The sequence below is a fragment of the Talpa occidentalis genome, unplaced genomic scaffold, assembly GCF_014898055.3.
Source record: "Talpa occidentalis isolate TD23 unplaced genomic scaffold, MPIMG_talOcc4v2.1 talOcc4.12, whole genome shotgun sequence".
NCBI classification, from domain to species: Eukaryota; Metazoa; Chordata; class Mammalia; order Eulipotyphla; family Talpidae; genus Talpa; species Talpa occidentalis.
This window is the reverse complement of record NW_023601212.1, coordinates 52,801,801-52,819,137: the sequence shown is the minus strand read 5'-3', so window position 1 is coordinate 52,819,137 and position 17,337 is coordinate 52,801,801. Positions and strand designations below refer to the sequence as shown.

Sequence of the window (17,337 nt, the reverse complement as noted above, 5' to 3'; positions counted from 1 at the left end):
GTCTGCGACCCTCAACAGATGAAGAAACTGACAAGGCTGAATGTTTCCACACTTTCTGCAAGTCCAGAGAGGACTTGGAGCTTCAGGGTACATGTGCCAGTGCTGGTGCCTGGGAGACAAGGCAGGTACTTTGCAGCTCTTTGTACAGAAAGGTAATGTGTGGCTTTAGAGGTAATAAACTCTTGGGGAAGAAGGTGAAAATAAAAATGTAGAGGAGGGTCTCCCTGGTGGCACAAAGGGTTAAAATGCAGCACTAAGAAGCTATCCTCAGTCCCTGTGTTAGGGGGAAATGATGTCTACAACACCTGTAGCACGTGTTCGATCTCCAGCCAGGGAGGTGACCCACATGGAGCAGCAGACCTCTCCTGTCTTGCCCGCTGCTCCCCTCAGCAGTATGTTTCAGACAGTCTGCCTGTTCTGTTCCCCACACTGTTTCTAGTGAATCCTCTTACCCCTGCACCTCTGGCCTGTACCCCAGTTCTTGTATGCGTAAATACACAAATCTTTTTTTAAAAAAAGAATGTAGAGGACTCTATCTTGCAGGCAAAGGGTTTGGGTTTGGGTTTTGACATTGGTTTTCCTAAAGTGAATGATGGCAATGAAGCAGCAGAGAGCACAACTCCAGTTCCTCAGCACCATGATCACTCACCACTGTTTTCTTTCCCTTTAGAAGAAAGGTATCCAGTATCAAAAAGGAGAAGTAATCAAGTCAGACCCCCAGCAGAGGCACATCATCTCTAGGAAGCCTCCTGACGCTGATGGAATCTTTTCTGGTCAGAAATGAAATGCCCTGGTGCCATTTGCTGTGGAGAGATCATAGGGGTGACAGCTCAGACACAGACTCTTGGGACTAGATGGCAGTGGGTAAGATGTGGGCAGAGAGTATGTGCAGAAGAACTTCCACCCTCTCCAAGCTAAAGGGTTCTATTGGAGACCATCTCTCCACTGGGAGTATATAGCAGAACACCTTGCTCTTGGGGTCAGGAGGCCTGGGTTTGAGTCTCACTCTGCAGCTGCATGGCCTTGAGTAAATCCCTGGCCCAGGGTTCTTTTTTTTTTTTAATTTTTTTTCATTACATTCTCTTTTTTATTTTATATATTTTTACATCATTTTTCATTTTTGCACAATGTATGCATTTTCTTTTTTTTTTCTTTTTTTTTTTAATATTAAATTTTATTTTTATATTCCCCCATACAATTGCAAACACCCCATTCTGACCCCAATCCTTCCCCTCCCGCCCCCCACCCCCCAAAAAGTGTCTCTGGTTCATAGTTTTTTGTTGATTTTGATTTTCACTTTCTTATATTCATTTTCCTGGTCCCTTATTTAAGTTTTCTAGATTCCTGCTATGAGTGAGACCATCCGGTATTTTTCTTTTTCTTTTTGGCTTATTTCGCTGAGCATGATCCCTTCCAGTGCCATCCATGTTGCTGCAAATTGCATGTGTTTATCTTTTTTGAATGCTGAGTAATATTCCATGGTATATATGTACCACATCTTCTTGATCCAGTCATCTATTTTTGGGCATTTGGGTTGTTTCCAAAGCTTAGCTATTGTAAACAGTGCTGCTATAAACATAGGAGTGCAGGTGCTCTTTGGAATTGATGTTTCTGTGTCCTTTGGGTAAATACCTAGGAGTGGAATTGCTGGATCATATGGAAGCTCTATGTTTAGTAGGTCCAGAAATCTCCACACAGCTCTCCATAGTGGTTGGACCAGTTTGCACTCCCACCAACAGTGCACAAGAGTTCCTTTTTCTCCACATCCTCGCCAACACAATGTATGCATTTTCATCTTGGTTATAGTCCCCATACAATTCCCACCCCTTTTATTTTGACCCTAATCCTTCCTCCCCTCCCCACCCCTGTAGTATGTCCCTGGTTTATAGTTGCTTGTTGATTTTTTCATACATTCTGTTGCTCTCTAGATGATCTGTTTTCAAACTGTACTCTATGGATGTGCTTCACAGGTGTAGGTGTGTGGTTGGCATGAAGGAAGGGTTGAAGGGGGGAGTTTAACCCCTCACCTTTGCCATCATCACTTCTTTTAACCACAGCAGCTCTTTCACCAGTTCAGGTATTCACATTTTGCACAAGATTTTCTTTTTCTTTTTTTTTTTAATAAATTTTATTTTTATATTCCCCATACAATTGCAACCACCTTATTTTGACCCCAATCCCTCCCCTCCCCACCCCCCATAGAGTGTCTCTGGTTCATAGTTTTTTGTTGATTTTGATTTTCACTTTCTTATAGTTATTCATTTTCCTGGCCCCTTATTTAAGTTTTCTAGATTCCTGCTATGAGTGAGACCATCTGGTATTTTTCTTTTTCTTTCTGGCTTATTTCGCTGAGCATGATCCCTTCCAGCGCCATCCATGTTGCTGCAAGTTGCATGTGTTTATCTTTTTTGAATGCTGAGTAATATTCCATGGTGTATATGTACCACATCTTCTTGATCCAGTCATCTATTTTTGGGCATTTGGGCTGTCTCCAAACCTTAGCTATTGTAAATAGTGCTACTATAAACGTAGGGGTGCAGGTGCTCTTTGAAGTTGATGTTTCTGTGTCCTTTGGGTAAATACCTAGGAGTGGAATTGCTGGATCATATGGAAGCTCTATGTTTAGTAGGTCCAGAAATCTCCACACAGCTCTCCATAGTGGTTGGACCAGTTTGCACTCCCACCAGCAGTGCAGGAGAGTTCCTTTTTCTCCACAACCTCGCCAACATTTGTTGTTGCTAGTTTTTTTAATATGTGCCATTCTCACTGGTGTAAGATGGTATCTCATGGTAGTTTTGATTTGCATTTCCCTGATTACAAGTGATGTTGAACATTTTTTCATATGCCTGTTTGGCCCTGGGTTCTTGAAGGAATTACATGGAAAATGTGTCCCGATGGCTTGGAACACTCTAGAAGCAGGGTGCTGTTTTTATCAACAGTTACAGATGGGCTCTTTTAATGCTAGATCTCCTACCTGGCCAAAAGAAAAGGACAACTGGAAATTATTCAATGATTTTCATACATTGTCTTAGCAAATCCTTACAATGCCAGTCAGAAATCATTAATTTTTATTTTTTAAGATTATTTATGCACACAAGAACTAGGGTACAGGCCAGAGATGCAGGGAGCTAGAGGATTTACCACAGACAGAGTGGGGAACAGAACAGGCAGACTGACTGAAACAAACTGCTGAGGGGAGCAGCGGGCAAGACAGGAGAGGTCTGCTGCACCATGTGGGTTGCTCCCTGGCCGGGGATCAAACTGGTGCTGCGGAGGCTGCAGATAGCTTCACAATGCTGTGTTTAACCCCTTGCACCACCAGGGAGGCCCAATCATTAATTTTTAACTAGATGAAGAAATAAACACACACAGGAGGTTATTGGCTTTCCCAAAATCACTAGGTTGTCCATGACAGAGACTGAATTAGAACATTCCTCTTTTCATCTTCCGGCCAGTTCTCATTCTATCATCACCATCAATCCTACTTTTCATACTAAAGGAATACTTCCCAGGAGTTCTGCTCTTTTGCCCATAGATAAAGACACTCTTTTTTTTTTTTTTTTTTTAAGAAAATTTTTGAGCTAATGGTCTAAACTATTGTGATAGTTTCAGCATGATAAGACCCATTTTTGTCTTGGAGAAAAATCAGGAGTTAAATGACAGTTGTCATGTTCAAAAGGAGCCTTCTACTTGAGATAATTCAAGAGAGTTGGCTCCTGACTCACTGGGGCCACTGGCATCTAAGGAAAAGGGCAAGGGAGGCCCAGGGGCGGAAACCACCTCCTGTCCCAATAGTCAGCGTCCATTGCTACCATAACCAATTTATAGAAACTTCAGGGCTTAAAACACAAATTCACACTTTCACATTCTGTAGGTCAGAAGTCCAGGACTTGAGAAAATAGGATGAAGGAATTGGCAGGACTGTGGTCCTTTCTAGAACTCTTGGGTGAATCTGTGCCCTTGTGTATTCAGGATGTTGGCAGAATTCTGTTCTTCCCTTTATAACACTGAGGTCTTATTTCCTGGCTGATTGCCAACCTATATATTTTTTCCTTATTAAAAATGCCTCACCTCCTTAGTGGCATATACATTGATCATCTGACCTCAGTCCAGGTTTCCAGATTTTTTTCTTGCCTCTGCCCAACATTGCATTGTACCCTCCACTAACACAAATGTCTAAAGTGACCTTGAATTTCTTGTCCACTGCGTCATATGAGACCTCACAATGTGTTCCCACCTGGCTTTCTCATCTCATGTCTCATCTCTCACCCTTTCCTCCTGCAGCACCGACCCCTCCCCTCTTGGGGACACTTTGCCTAACCTACTACACTATCTCCTTTTATCAGGCAAAGACAATGTTCTTCATTTTTTGAACCTGACTCAGTGAATTGCAGATAAGATAAATTGCTCCATAAATACATGTTGAATGCTTGAGTAAATGACATGAGCTGGGTCCTGGTGGCGGAGGAAACAGAAGGTGATGTCTATGGCTGTACTGAATTTGCAGTCAGTTACCTTGAGGTCATGGTGAACTAGAATAGACAGCATTGTTTAACAGAAAGTCAGTAATCACAGTAATCAGTAATCACAGTTGTCACTAGCACAATATGAAGAAAAGACCAGGTTTTCACTCTGAAATTTTTTCATGGTCTTGATGCTTTAAGAACTTTTTAATTTTTTAAAATCTCTTTTATATAACATTAAATTACTAGTATCAATACTGGTATTTTACTGTGTTCATAATTCATTAAACTTTTTAAATGAATGAAACAATTATAACCCATTTCAGATATTTAAATAATATTAATTTCCCCCCAACTGTATAAATTAAACTTTTTTTTTTTTAGGAGATTAACACAACCCATTCAGACTAAAGAATGACAAAAAGATGCAGAGGAAAATAGAGCAAGAAAACGGAAAGAGATCTGTCTTCCCCCCCTCAGGAGCCTTTTCAGTTTTGTGTCGGGGAGTGACACAAAAGTATAAGAAGACATACAATGTCTTTTCCTTTCTACAAAAGTATAAAAAGACATCTGATGTTCATGCTGAGTGCCTCCAACTAACCCAAGTGTTGCTGAAGAGGAGGGGGCAGCTCGGGTGTGCAGGATGTGTGCAGGAGAGCCAGTCCTCACCCCTACACTTCAGCCAGCGCTGCAGTTCATTGGCCAGAATAAAGAGTCTATCTACACAACTCATGAGTCTCCCATCTTCTATATAAAGAATGGGGTCCAGGGCTCTCAAGGTCATTTCCAATGGAATAGATTGTAGAAATATTGCTTTCCATCATGGATCAAGTGCATGGGCCAGCCAGACTCTGACCCATGGTCCTACCCTCATCAACAGAGGCCAGACCAGGAAACTCTGCGGCCGTTCTTTAGAGCTCAAGTTTTTCCACAAGGCAGACTGGTTTTAAGTCCCCTCTCTACTCCTGAGTAACTTTGTGATCTCCAGAAAATTACTTAACTCACATGTGTGTGAAATGGAGATGATACTGTTGACCTCATTGAGGACTAAAGATATTGTGGGCAAGTTCAGATTGGGGTGGCGGGCATTAGCTGTCCTTTCCACCCTTTTCCTAAACTTCTCAGAACATGAAGGAAGTAATTGACCAAGAGTAGTAGAGTTGACAAATTAAATCATGAGGGAATTCTGAATGTGTTTTCTCTGAGATACATCCACAAATCTACTTAATTTCAAATGCGTGTATACTCATTTCAAGGATTCTATGTTAATGTTTACTGTTAATAGGGGGTAAAAAGATTTCCTCCTGTGTTTTCAGCACATACACACCCTGAGCCCTTGAGATTAATGACCCCTTCAAAATATTAGCAACCCCATATTGAGCACCTACTATGTGAGAGCAGGGATGGAATTACAAGACTTATTTCACAAGTTGAACTCATGGATCTATCTAGAGGTCAAGAATCTTCTTGCTTCTTGCTTGGACAACTTCTCAGAAGTCAGTTGCAATTCATATCTTTGCTCCTCCTTTTCTGTGAGGTGTTTTATTCCTTTGGCTACTTTCAAGATTTTTCTTTATCTTTGATATAATGTGACTAAGTGCAGATTTTAGCTATTATTCTTCCTGGTGTTCTCTGAGCTTCCTGGGTGCCACTTTAGTGTCTGGCATTAATTTCAGGGGACTCCTCATTAATGCTCAAATATTTATTGTGTTCCTTTCTTCTCTTTCTGGTCTTCCCTTTACATGTATGCCATACTCTTGTAATTGTCTCACTATTCTTTTTTATTTAATTTTATATATTTTTTATATAATTTTTCATTTTTGCAAAATGTATGCATTTTCATCTTGGTTATAGTCCCCATACAATTCCCACCCCACCCCCCTTGTTTTGATCCTACTCCCTCTTCCCCTCTGCCCCTGTAGTGTGTCTCTGGTTTACAGTTGCTTGTTTGTTTTTGTTTTTTTGGTTTTTTTAAAGATTTATTTTTTTTCTAATTTATTTATACAAGCACTGGGTACAGTCAGAAGCGCGGGAGGGTGAGAGAATTCACCAGAGCCAGAGCGGGGAGCAGAGCAGGCAGAAGGACTGAAGTACACTGCTGAGGGGAGCAGCGGGCGGCAGGAGAGGTCTACGTGCCATGTGGGACCCTCCTCTGGTGGCCGGGGAGCAGCCGGGGATCGAACCGGCACTGCAGAGGCTGCGGGCAGCTTCGCAACCCAGCGCTCAACCGCTGCGCCACCAGGGAGGCCCAGTTGCTTGTTGATTTTGATTTTTACTTTATTGTAATTGGTTCTTGATATTCTGTTTTCCTTTTTCCAGTTTATTTTTCTCTTTACCTTTTCATTTTGGAGGTCTCTAGTGACAAAATGGGGAAAAAAATCCTCAAGTTTAGATTCTTCCCTCAGCCCCATCGAGTCTACCGATGTGCCTGTCAAAGGCATTCATTTTTGTTATAGTGCTTTGGGTTTCTCACATTTCTTTTTGATCTTTTCTTAGAATTTCCTTCTCTGTTTACATTACCAATGCATGTTGGCTGCTTTTTTCTTTAGAGCATATTAATCATAGCAGTTTTAACTTTACAGTCTGATAATTCCAGCACCCCTACCATATCTGGGGGTCTTCTGATCCTTGGTCTATGTCTTCAAACTTTATTTTTGCCTTTTAGAATGTCTTGTAATTTTCTGTTGAAAGCCAGACATGATATACATGGTAAAAAAGATCTGTGCTAAATAAGTCTTTTGTAATATAATGGTAAGTTTGAGAGGAGGGAACACTTGTGATTAAGTTCTGGACTTCTAGTGAGTCTTTGCTGCTGGACTATCAATTTCATAACTGCGCCCCCCCGCCCCCCAGGAGTGAGACCATGGCTATAGGGGCTGGTGTGATATTTGCCTTCGACCACACAGAAGGCTAGTGATGTCTGTGGTTAAGGATTTTTCTTCCCCCAACATGGAAGACTGGAGAAGCTGAAGTTGGCTATTTCTCTTCTCCTCTGAGTCAGCTAGGCTCTGATAAAATTAGATCTGTTAGGTCTGCTAAAACAGCTTCTCTTGAAGTCAGAACTTCCTCAGAGTGTTATGACATATTTCAAAATGGTTACATTTTTCTTCCTCCTGCTGGAAGGTCAATTTTTTTTTTTTCTTGATCTTCACTCTGAGAATCTAGTAGAGTTTCTGGAAGTAAAAGTCACAAAAGTGTGAGAGGGCCCCATGACTGGATCTCCCTTGAGTTTTTTCTCTCCCAGACTTGTCCACACTGAACCTCTTGCAGATTATCAGTTACAATTGGAGTTTTCCTACTCAGGTGCCCACCCAGGTGGGTTTTGCTCCGGTAAGTTATGATTCTGTCTACCTGTCTCTCTAATTTGGAGAACAACTGTTTGCCCTGTGACCTCAGAGATGGATCTAAGAGGAGTCATTGATTATTCAGATTATTCAGGCTTTTACTTCTGGTCAGGGTGGAATAAAATTTTCTAAGCTTCTTTCATGATAAATCAGAATCTTGAAATTATTGGGAGTTTTTTTTTAAACACCAACATTTGGTTTAATGTAAAACCCAAGGTTTTAGCTTAATTGGTCTAGGATGGGGCCTAAGTGATTCTAATATACAACCAGGGTGAAGAACTGCTGGTGGGTGTCATGTGTTATTGCTGAAGAAGGAGAAAGGGTAGCAATAAGAATGGGCAAGAGAGTTTTGTTTTTCTTGATCTCTTTTGTCAACTGTCTCTAGGCTGAAATCAGTTCTTTAGGTATTATTAAAAGAAATGTTTTCCACATAATAAGTGTTGCCCTGCCTCTGGCCCTGCCATTCTCAATTCCCTCTTTATGGTTATGTTATAACCCAGAGTGAGGCAGATGGACTGTAATGCTAGCCTCGGATGAGTTGAGAAGTATTCCCTATTCCCTATACTACTTTCCTCTGAAAAAGATTATACAGAATTGATAACATTTCTTCCTTAAATATTTAGTAGAAATCACTAGCAAACCCACCTAATCCTGATGTTTTCTGTTTTGCAAAGTTATTATCAACTCAATTTATTTATTATAATGCATTCATATGTTTGTGTTTTCTTGTACAAATTTTGGCAAATTATGTCTATCTAGTATTTGTTCCATTTCATCTAGGTAATCAAATTTGTGGCATAGAGTTGTTCATTGTCTCACATTATTGTTCTATTAATGTCCATAAGATCTGTGGTAATGTCCCCACTCTCATTTCTGATATTAGTAATTTGTATCTTCTGTCTTAGTTTCTTAGTTAGCCTAGTTAAAAATTTATTGGTATTATTGGTCTTCTCAAAGATGAACTTTTAGTTTTATTAATTTTCTTTATTAATTTTCTTTCAATTCTACTGATTTCTGTTCTAATTTTTATTTTGTTTTTTTGCTTGCTTTTCTTTACTTTCTAGTTTCCTAATTTGGAAACAGATTACTGACTTTTAAATAATTGTCTTTTTCTAACATATGTGTGTTCAATGATATAAATTTCACTCTAAGAACTGCTTTTCCTGATGTCACAAATTTTCACAAGCTGTGCTTTAATTTTGATTCAGTTCAAAAATATCTTTAAGTTTCACTTGAAATTTCTTCTTTGACTCTATTATTATAAGTGTATTGTTTTATCTTCGTGTATTTGGGGTTTTCCACTTTCTGTTACTGATTTCTAGTTTATTTGCATTGCGATCTGAAAATAGACATTGTATATTTGTTATTGAATATTAGGGCTTAGAATTTTGGCCTATCTTGATAAATATGGGAACTTAAGAGGAATGTGTATTATGCTGCTTTGGGCTGAAGTAGCCTATAGAGTCAATTACATCCAATTGTTTCACAATGGTGTTGAGATCAATTATGTTTTAACTGATTTTCCACCTGCTAGATCTTTTTATTTCTAATGAAGAAGTATTGAATTCACCAACTACAATAGTAGATTCAATAGTATTTCTACCCAAGGTTTTGACTGTCAAAACCTTGAACACTATCTTTAGCTGACTCACAAATGTATCTCTAACCACTCTCTTTGTGTTCCTTCTTGATACACATATCTAACTATACATGACATCTCCATTTTAAACATCTCCTAGGAAATCTCTCATGAAAGGTGCCCAAAACTACAGTCCTGTCTGTCCCTCTAAACTTACTCCTTTTCATTTACCATAGTCTCATTCCTCCAGTCACAGAGGCCAAAATTCTTACACCCACTCTGGACCCTCTCTTTCCTTCATGCCCCTATGCAGTTACAAATCTTATTGGCTTGACCTTCAAACTATAGTTCTACTGCCTCTTGATGCCAGTTCTACTGCCTCTTGATGCCAGCAACTGGAGTCTACTTATGGGTTATCTAAGTGGTCTCTTATCTCTCAAATAGACCATATGACAATTAAAACACAATACATGCTCAGCGAAATAAGCCAAAAAGAAAAAGAAAAATACCGGATGGTCTCACTCATAGCAGGAATCTAGAAAACTTAAATAAGGGACCAGGAAAATGAATATAAGAAAGTGAAAATCAAAATCAACAAAAAACTATGAACCAGAGACACTTTTTGGGGGGGGGGGGGCGGGAGGGGAAGGATTGGGGTCAGAATGGGGCGTTTGCAATTGTATGGGGAATATAAAAATAAAATTTAATAATAAAAAAAAAAAAAAAAACACAATACAGATGAAAAACAATGTGGAGGATGAGAGTTTTGCACTGTTTACTGTTTTTTTTTTTTTAATGTGTCTTATTTCCAATTCTGGTAGAAGAGAAAGGGGGGGTGTAAAACATTTGCTGCAAGTCAAATATGTGCTAGGTTATTAACACCAACAACTAACATTGAGCACCTACCATAGAGCAGACACTTTGCTAGGCAATTTGGCTATCATGGAAACCCCAGAGAGAGGGAATAAAAATTTGGATTTCCTAAGATCTCATCTGGAACAAGGTTCTGTTGTGCTTCACCCAAAGTATTTCGAAAGTCTGCTGTCTCATAAAGTGGAAGGGAGCAGGGAACAGATGTGTGTGCTAGAAGTCAGCTCCAAGATTACCTCTCTCCCAGGCTGCAGCTGTAGCACAAAGCTTCCATCATCTAATTTGGAAAGTTCTACTCAATTTTCATGAATTCAAATGAGTCATCTGTACACCTATTCCAGGTACTATGCAAGGCTCTAGGAAAACATCTGTAAAAGCCACCTACTTCAAATATAGCACATGAGATAAAGCTATTGCCTTAAGGTGAGCAAGATAGCACTAAAGAATCTTTCTTCTGGATGTGGTACATATATACCATGGAATATTACTCAGCATTCAAAAAGATAAACACATGCAATTTGCAGCAACATGGATGGCGCTGGAAGGGATCATGCTCAGAGAAATAAGCCAGAAAGAAAAAGAAAAATACCGGATGGTCTCAATCATAGCAGGAATCTAGAAAACTTAAATAAGGGACCAGGAAAATGAATAACTATAAGAAAGTGAAAATCAAAATCAACAAAAAAACTATGAACCAGAGACTCTCTATGGGGGGGTGGGGGGACCAGGAGGGGAGGGATTGGGGTCAAAATAAGGGGGTTACAATTGTATGGGGGATATAAAAATAAAATTTATTTAAAAAAAAAAGAATCTTTCTTCTGGAAACTGAAACTTTAGAGGGACTTGGGTTAGAGAGAGGAACAATAGACTGTGAGTCCAAGAGCCTGGCTACTTGAATTCTTAGATGTTTTCTAGGGCAGAAGTAGTTAAGGAATAAGAGCTGCTTCTTATATAGGCAGATGCTTGAAATAATTTGAGAGATGCCAGAAAGCATCCAAATGTACTTCCCTACCTCCCACCATGAAACCCATAGTATCACTTTTCAATAATTTATTAGGGAATTTAAAGACTGTTCATTCAATGAGAGACCCACATTAATATGACTGTACCTAGGAGAGGATCAGCCAAATACAACAGATTATAGTGAGCGCCTATTCAAATTCCAAGCAAAATGAACAAGAATAAAAAAAAAAAATGTGATCATCAAGATTCTCATATTTCAAAGAAAATCTTAAAACTAAATAATTGTAACTCAGTGAGATATTCTAATCATAGAAACAGTTATCCCCCATTCAAGAAATACATATTAAAATCTGCTTTTTTCTAGGCTCCATTCTGCTGTCGAGATGGAATATAATGGTATACATGACAGACAAATACACTGCCATCATAAAGCTTATATTCTCATCATGATGAAGGGAAAGGAGATTTTTGTTCTAATGTGAACAAATTAATTTGATAATTTCAGATATTGATTAGTGTTATGGCTTCATCAAAAATGAAGATAGATTGAAATAACTTCGAACAAGGAAATCCCACCAAGGGACTGTGGAAGATGAGCAGGAATTACCATGCAAAGTCTGGCAGAATAAAACTCCAGCAGAGGAGACTACAAAAGCCATGGCCTTAAGGAAGGGTAGTCTCAGTAGTCTTGAATAACAGAGATAAGGCCAGTGTGGGAGTTTAGCCTATAGGAGGGGTCAGCAAAAGGGTGAGCACAGTCTTTTAGACTCTGCCAGTTTATATTGGGGCCTGGATGTGATAGTAACCATTTGGGTTTTTTTCCTAACTGGAAAGTCATTGGGAAAGTGACCTAACCTGATTTAAATTTTTTCAAGTTCAGTTTGTGGAAAAATGATTGTTGGGACATGAATGGAAATATGATTGTCAGTTATGAGACTCATGTGTCCATCCAAATGGTAGGTACAAATGTGTGAACAGACTTGGGATTTATTTTGGTTGGAGAACCAAGAGGACTTGTTAATAGATTGGTCAAATTTGGGGTGATTAGATGAAAAAATGGTAACATCTATAGCGAGAAGCCAAATCTCAAAACCTGATATCTTCTGATCTATGGTTATAGTAGTCCTGGGATCTGCCTATTTCATTGTTTCTGAAGCTATCATCCAGGAAGAAAGGGGAAGAAAGTTAATTGCTTGAAGATTATTAATGTATAGAGGTTGGACAGAGAAGTTGCTGGCATAGGACACTGGCAAAGTCAAGCAACGCTGGGGGTGGTGCTGCAGACATTAAACGAGACATGTGCAAAATTAAGAGTATTCAGCTAGCGCCTCCCCTGGTGGCGCAGCAGTTGAGCACTGGGATGCGAAGCTGCCCATAGCCTCCACAAGCGCTGGTTCAATCCTCGGCCATCAGCAAGGGTCCCACATGGTGTGACAGACCTCTCCTGTCATGCCCGCAGCTCCCCTCAGCAGTGTATTTTGTCAGTCTGCCTGTTCTGTTTCCCACTCTGGCTCTGGTGAATTCTCTCACCCTCCCGCACTTCTGACTGTACCCAGTGCTTGTATAAATACATAAATAAATCTTTAAAAAAAAAAAAAAGTGTTGAGCAAATCAGTTGCTGTTGTGAGTCAATGAAGACAAAGAAGTAATTGCTATAAAATACATAGAAGGAAATATAGGCGAAACACTACGGGATTTGCACATCAAAGACATCTTTACAGACACATCACCCAAAGCAGTGATAGTGAAGGCAAAGATAAACAGCTGGGACTACATCAAATTAAAGAGCTTCTGCACAGCAAAAGAGACAATAACAAAAACAAAGAGAAACCCCACCAACTGGGAGAACATTTTTGCACCCAACACTAATGATAAAGGACTGATCACAAAAATCTGCAAAGAGCTGATGAGACTCAGCAACAACAAAGAAAATAATCCAGTCAAAAAATGGGCAGAAGAGCTAAAAAGAAACTTCTCTGAAGAGGAAATGCAAATGGCCAACAGACATATGAAAAAATGTTCAACATCACTTGTAATCAGGGAAATGCAAATCAAAACTACTATGAGGTAGTAGTTTTGGTGCCATCTCACTGGTGCCATCTCACACCAGTGAGAATGGCACATATTAAAAAAACTAGCAAACTGGTCCAACCACTATGGAGAGCTGTGTGGAGATTTCTGGACCTACTAAACATAGAGCTTCCATATGATCCAGCAATTCCACTCCTAGGTATTTACCCAAAGGACACAGAAACATCAATTCCAAAGAGCACCTGCACTCCTATGTTTATAGCAGCACTGTTTACAATAGCTAAGCTTTGGAAACAACCCAAATGCCCAAAAATAGATGACTGGATCAAGAAGATGTGGTACATATATACCATGGAATATTACTCAGCATTCAAAAAAGATAAACACATGCAATTTGCAGCAACATGGATGGCACTGGAAGGGATCATGCTCAGCGAAATAAGCCAAAAAGAAAAAGAAAAATACCGGATGGTCTCACTCATAGCAGGAATCTAGAAAACTTAAATAAGGGACCAGGAAAATGAATATAAGAAAGTGAAAATCAAAATCAACAAAAAACTATGAACCAGAGACACTTTTTGGGGGTGGGGGGCGGGAGGGGAAGGATTGGGGTCAGAATGGGGCGTTTGCAATTGTATGGGGGAATATAAAAATAAAATTTAATAATAAAAAAAAAAAAAAACACAATACAGATGAAAAACAATGTGGAGGATGAGAGTTTTGCACTGTTTACTGTTTTTTTTTTTTTAATGTGTCTTATTTCCAATTCTGGTAGAAGAGAAAGGGGGGGTGTAAAACATTTGCTGCAAGTCAAATATGTGCTAGGTTATTAACACCAACAACTAACATTGAGCACCTACCATAGAGCAGACACTTTGCTAGGCAATTTGGCTATCATGGAAACCCCAGAGAGAGGGAATAAAAATTTGGATTTCCTAAGATCTCATCTGGAACAAGGTTCTGTTGTGCTTCACCCAAAGTATTTCGAAAGTCTGCTGTCTCATAAAGTGGAAGGGAGCAGGGAACAGATGTGTGTGCTAGAAGTCAGCTCCAAGATTACCTCTCTCCCAGGCTGCAGCTGTAGCACAAAGCTTCCATCATCTAATTTGGAAAGTTCTACTCAATTTTCATGAATTCAAATGAGTCATCTGTACACCTATTCCAGGTACTATGCAAGGCTCTAGGAAAACATCTGTAAAAGCCACCTACTTCAAATATAGCACATGAGATAAAGCTATTGCCTTAAGGTGAGCAAGATAGCACTAAAGAATCTTTCTTCTGGATGTGGTACATATATACCATGGAATATTACTCAGCATTCAAAAAAGATAAACACATGCAATTTGCAGCAACATGGATGGCGCTGGAAGGGATCATGCTCAGAGAAATAAGCCAGAAAGAAAAAGAAAAATACCGGATGGTCTCAATCATAGCAGGAATCTAGAAAACTTAAATAAGGGACCAGGAAAATGAATAACTATAAGAAAGTGAAAATCAAAATCAACAAAAAAACTATGAACCAGAGACTCTCTATGGGGGGGTGGGGGGACCAGGAGGGGAGGGATTGGGGTCAAAATAAGGGGGTTACAATTGTATGGGGGATATAAAAATAAAATTTATTTAAAAAAAAAAGAATCTTTCTTCTGGAAACTGAAACTTTAGAGGGACTTGGGTTAGAGAGAGGAACAATAGACTGTGAGTCCAAGAGCCTGGCTACTTGAATTCTTAGATGTTTTCTAGGGCAGAAGTAGTTAAGGAATAAGAGCTGCTTCTTATATAGGCAGATGCTTGAAATAATTTGAGAGATGCCAGAAAGCATCCAAATGTACTTCCCTACCTCCCACCATGAAACCCATAGTATCACTTTTCAATAATTTATTAGGGAATTTAAAGACTGTTCATTCAATGAGAGACCCACATTAATATGACTGTACCTAGGAGAGGATCAGCCAAATACAACAGATTATAGTGAGCGCCTATTCAAATTCCAAGCAAAATGAACAAGAATAAAAAAAAAAAAATGTGATCATCAAGATTCTCATATTTCAAAGAAAATCTTAAAACTAAATAATTGTAACTCAGTGAGATATTCTAATCATAGAAACAGTTATCCCCCATTCAAGAAATACATATTAAAATCTGCTTTTTTCTAGGCTCCATTCTGCTGTCGAGATGGAATATAATGGTATACATGACAGACAAATACACTGCCATCATAAAGCTTATATTCTCATCATGATGAAGGGAAAGGAGATTTTTGTTCTAATGTGAACAAATTAATTTGATAATTTCAGATATTGATTAGTGTTATGGCTTCATCAAAAATGAAGATAGATTGAAATAACTTCGAACAAGGAAATCCCACCAAGGGACTGTGGAAGATGAGCAGGAATTACCATGCAAAGTCTGGCAGAATAAAACTCCAGCAGAGGAGACTACAAAAGCCATGGCCTTAAGGAAGGGTAGTCTCAGTAGTCTTGAATAACAGAGATAAGGCCAGTGTGGGAGTTTAGCCTATAGGAGGGGTCAGCAAAAGGGTGAGCACAGTCTTTTAGACTCTGCCAGTTTATATTGGGGCCTGGATGTGATAGTAACCATTTGGGTTTTTTTCCTAACTGGAAAGTCATTGGGAAAGTGACCTAACCTGATTTAAATTTTTTCAAGTTCAGTTTGTGGAAAAATGATTGTTGGGACATGAATGGAAATATGATTGTCAGTTATGAGACTCATGTGTCCATCCAAATGGTAGGTACAAATGTGTGAACAGACTTGGGATTTATTTTGGTTGGAGAACCAAGAGGACTTGTTAATAGATTGGTCAAATTTGGGGTGATTAGATGAAAAAATGGTAACATCTATAGCGAGAAGCCAAATCTCAAAACCTGATATCTTCTGATCTATGGTTATAGTAGTCCTGGGATCTGCCTATTTCATTGTTTCTGAAGCTATCATCCAGGAAGAAAGGGGAAGAAAGTTAATTGCTTGAAGATTATTAATGTATAGAGGTTGGACAGAGAAGTTGCTGGCATAGGACACTGGCAAAGTCAAGCAACGCTGGGGGTGGTGCTGCAGACATTAAACGAGACATGTGCAAAATTAAGAGTATTCAGCTAGCGCCTCCCCTGGTGGCGCAGCAGTTGAGCACTGGGATGCGAAGCTGCCCATAGCCTCCACAAGCGCTGGTTCAATCCTCGGCCATCAGCAAGGGTCCCACATGGTGTGACAGACCTCTCCTGTCATGCCCGCAGCTCCCCTCAGCAGTGTATTTTGTCAGTCTGCCTGTTCTGTTTCCCACTCTGGCTCTGGTGAATTCTCTCACCCTCCCGCACTTCTGACTGTACCCAGTGCTTGTATAAATACATAAATAAATCTTTAAAAAAAAAAAAGTGTTGAGCAAATCAGTTGCTGTTGTGAGTCAATGAAGACAAAGAAGTAATTGCTATAAAATACATAGAAGGAAATATAGGCGAAACACTACGGGATTTGCACATCAAAGACATCTTTACAGACACATCACCCAAAGCAGTGATAGTGAAGGCAAAGATAAACAGCTGGGACTACATCAAATTAAAGAGCTTCTGCACAGCAAAAGAGACAATAACAAAAACAAAGAGAAACCCCACCAACTGGGAGAACATTTTTGCACCCAACACTAATGATAAAGGACTGATCACAAAAATCTGCAAAGAGCTGATGAGACTCAGCAACAACAAAGAAAATAATCCAGTCAAAAAATGGGCAGAAGAGCTAAAAAGAAACTTCTCTGAAGAGGAAATGCAAATGGCCAACAGACATATGAAAAAATGTTCAACATCACTTGTAATCAGGGAAATGCAAATCAAAACTACTATGAGATAGTAGTTTTGGTGCCATCTCACTGGTGCCATCTCACACCAGTGAGAATGGCACATATTAAAAAAACTAGCAAACTGGTCCAACCACTATGGAGAGCTGTGTGGAGATTTCTGGACCTACTAAACATAGAGCTTCCATATGATCCAGCAATTCCACTCCTAGGTATTTACCCAAAGGACACAGAAACATCAATTCCAAAGAGCACCTGCACTCCTATGTTTATAGCAGCACT

General features: G+C 39.5%; 1 protein-coding gene across 3 annotated transcripts in view; it reads left to right on the top strand.

Annotated features, from left to right (window-relative positions):
- The window catches only part of RGSL1 (regulator of G protein signaling like 1), a 51,604-nt gene extending 46,426 nt beyond the window's left edge, over nt 1-5,178 (top strand). Inside the window, exons 22-23 of one of the 3 annotated variants that reach the window (XR_005124265.2) lie at nt 674-864; nt 4,848-4,886. Coding sequence is in view for 1 of the 3 variants with exons in the window: in XM_037506334.2 (XP_037362231.1) it covers nt 4,848-4,881 (34 nt within the window). In the remaining 2 variants the exon portion in view is untranslated. Of the gene's footprint in view, nt 1-670; nt 865-4,847 lie in introns of all 3 variants that reach the window. The other 2 variants (XR_005124264.2, XM_037506334.2) reach the window with 2 other exon arrangements.
- Nucleotides 5,179-17,337: the final 12,159 nt, after the last annotated feature.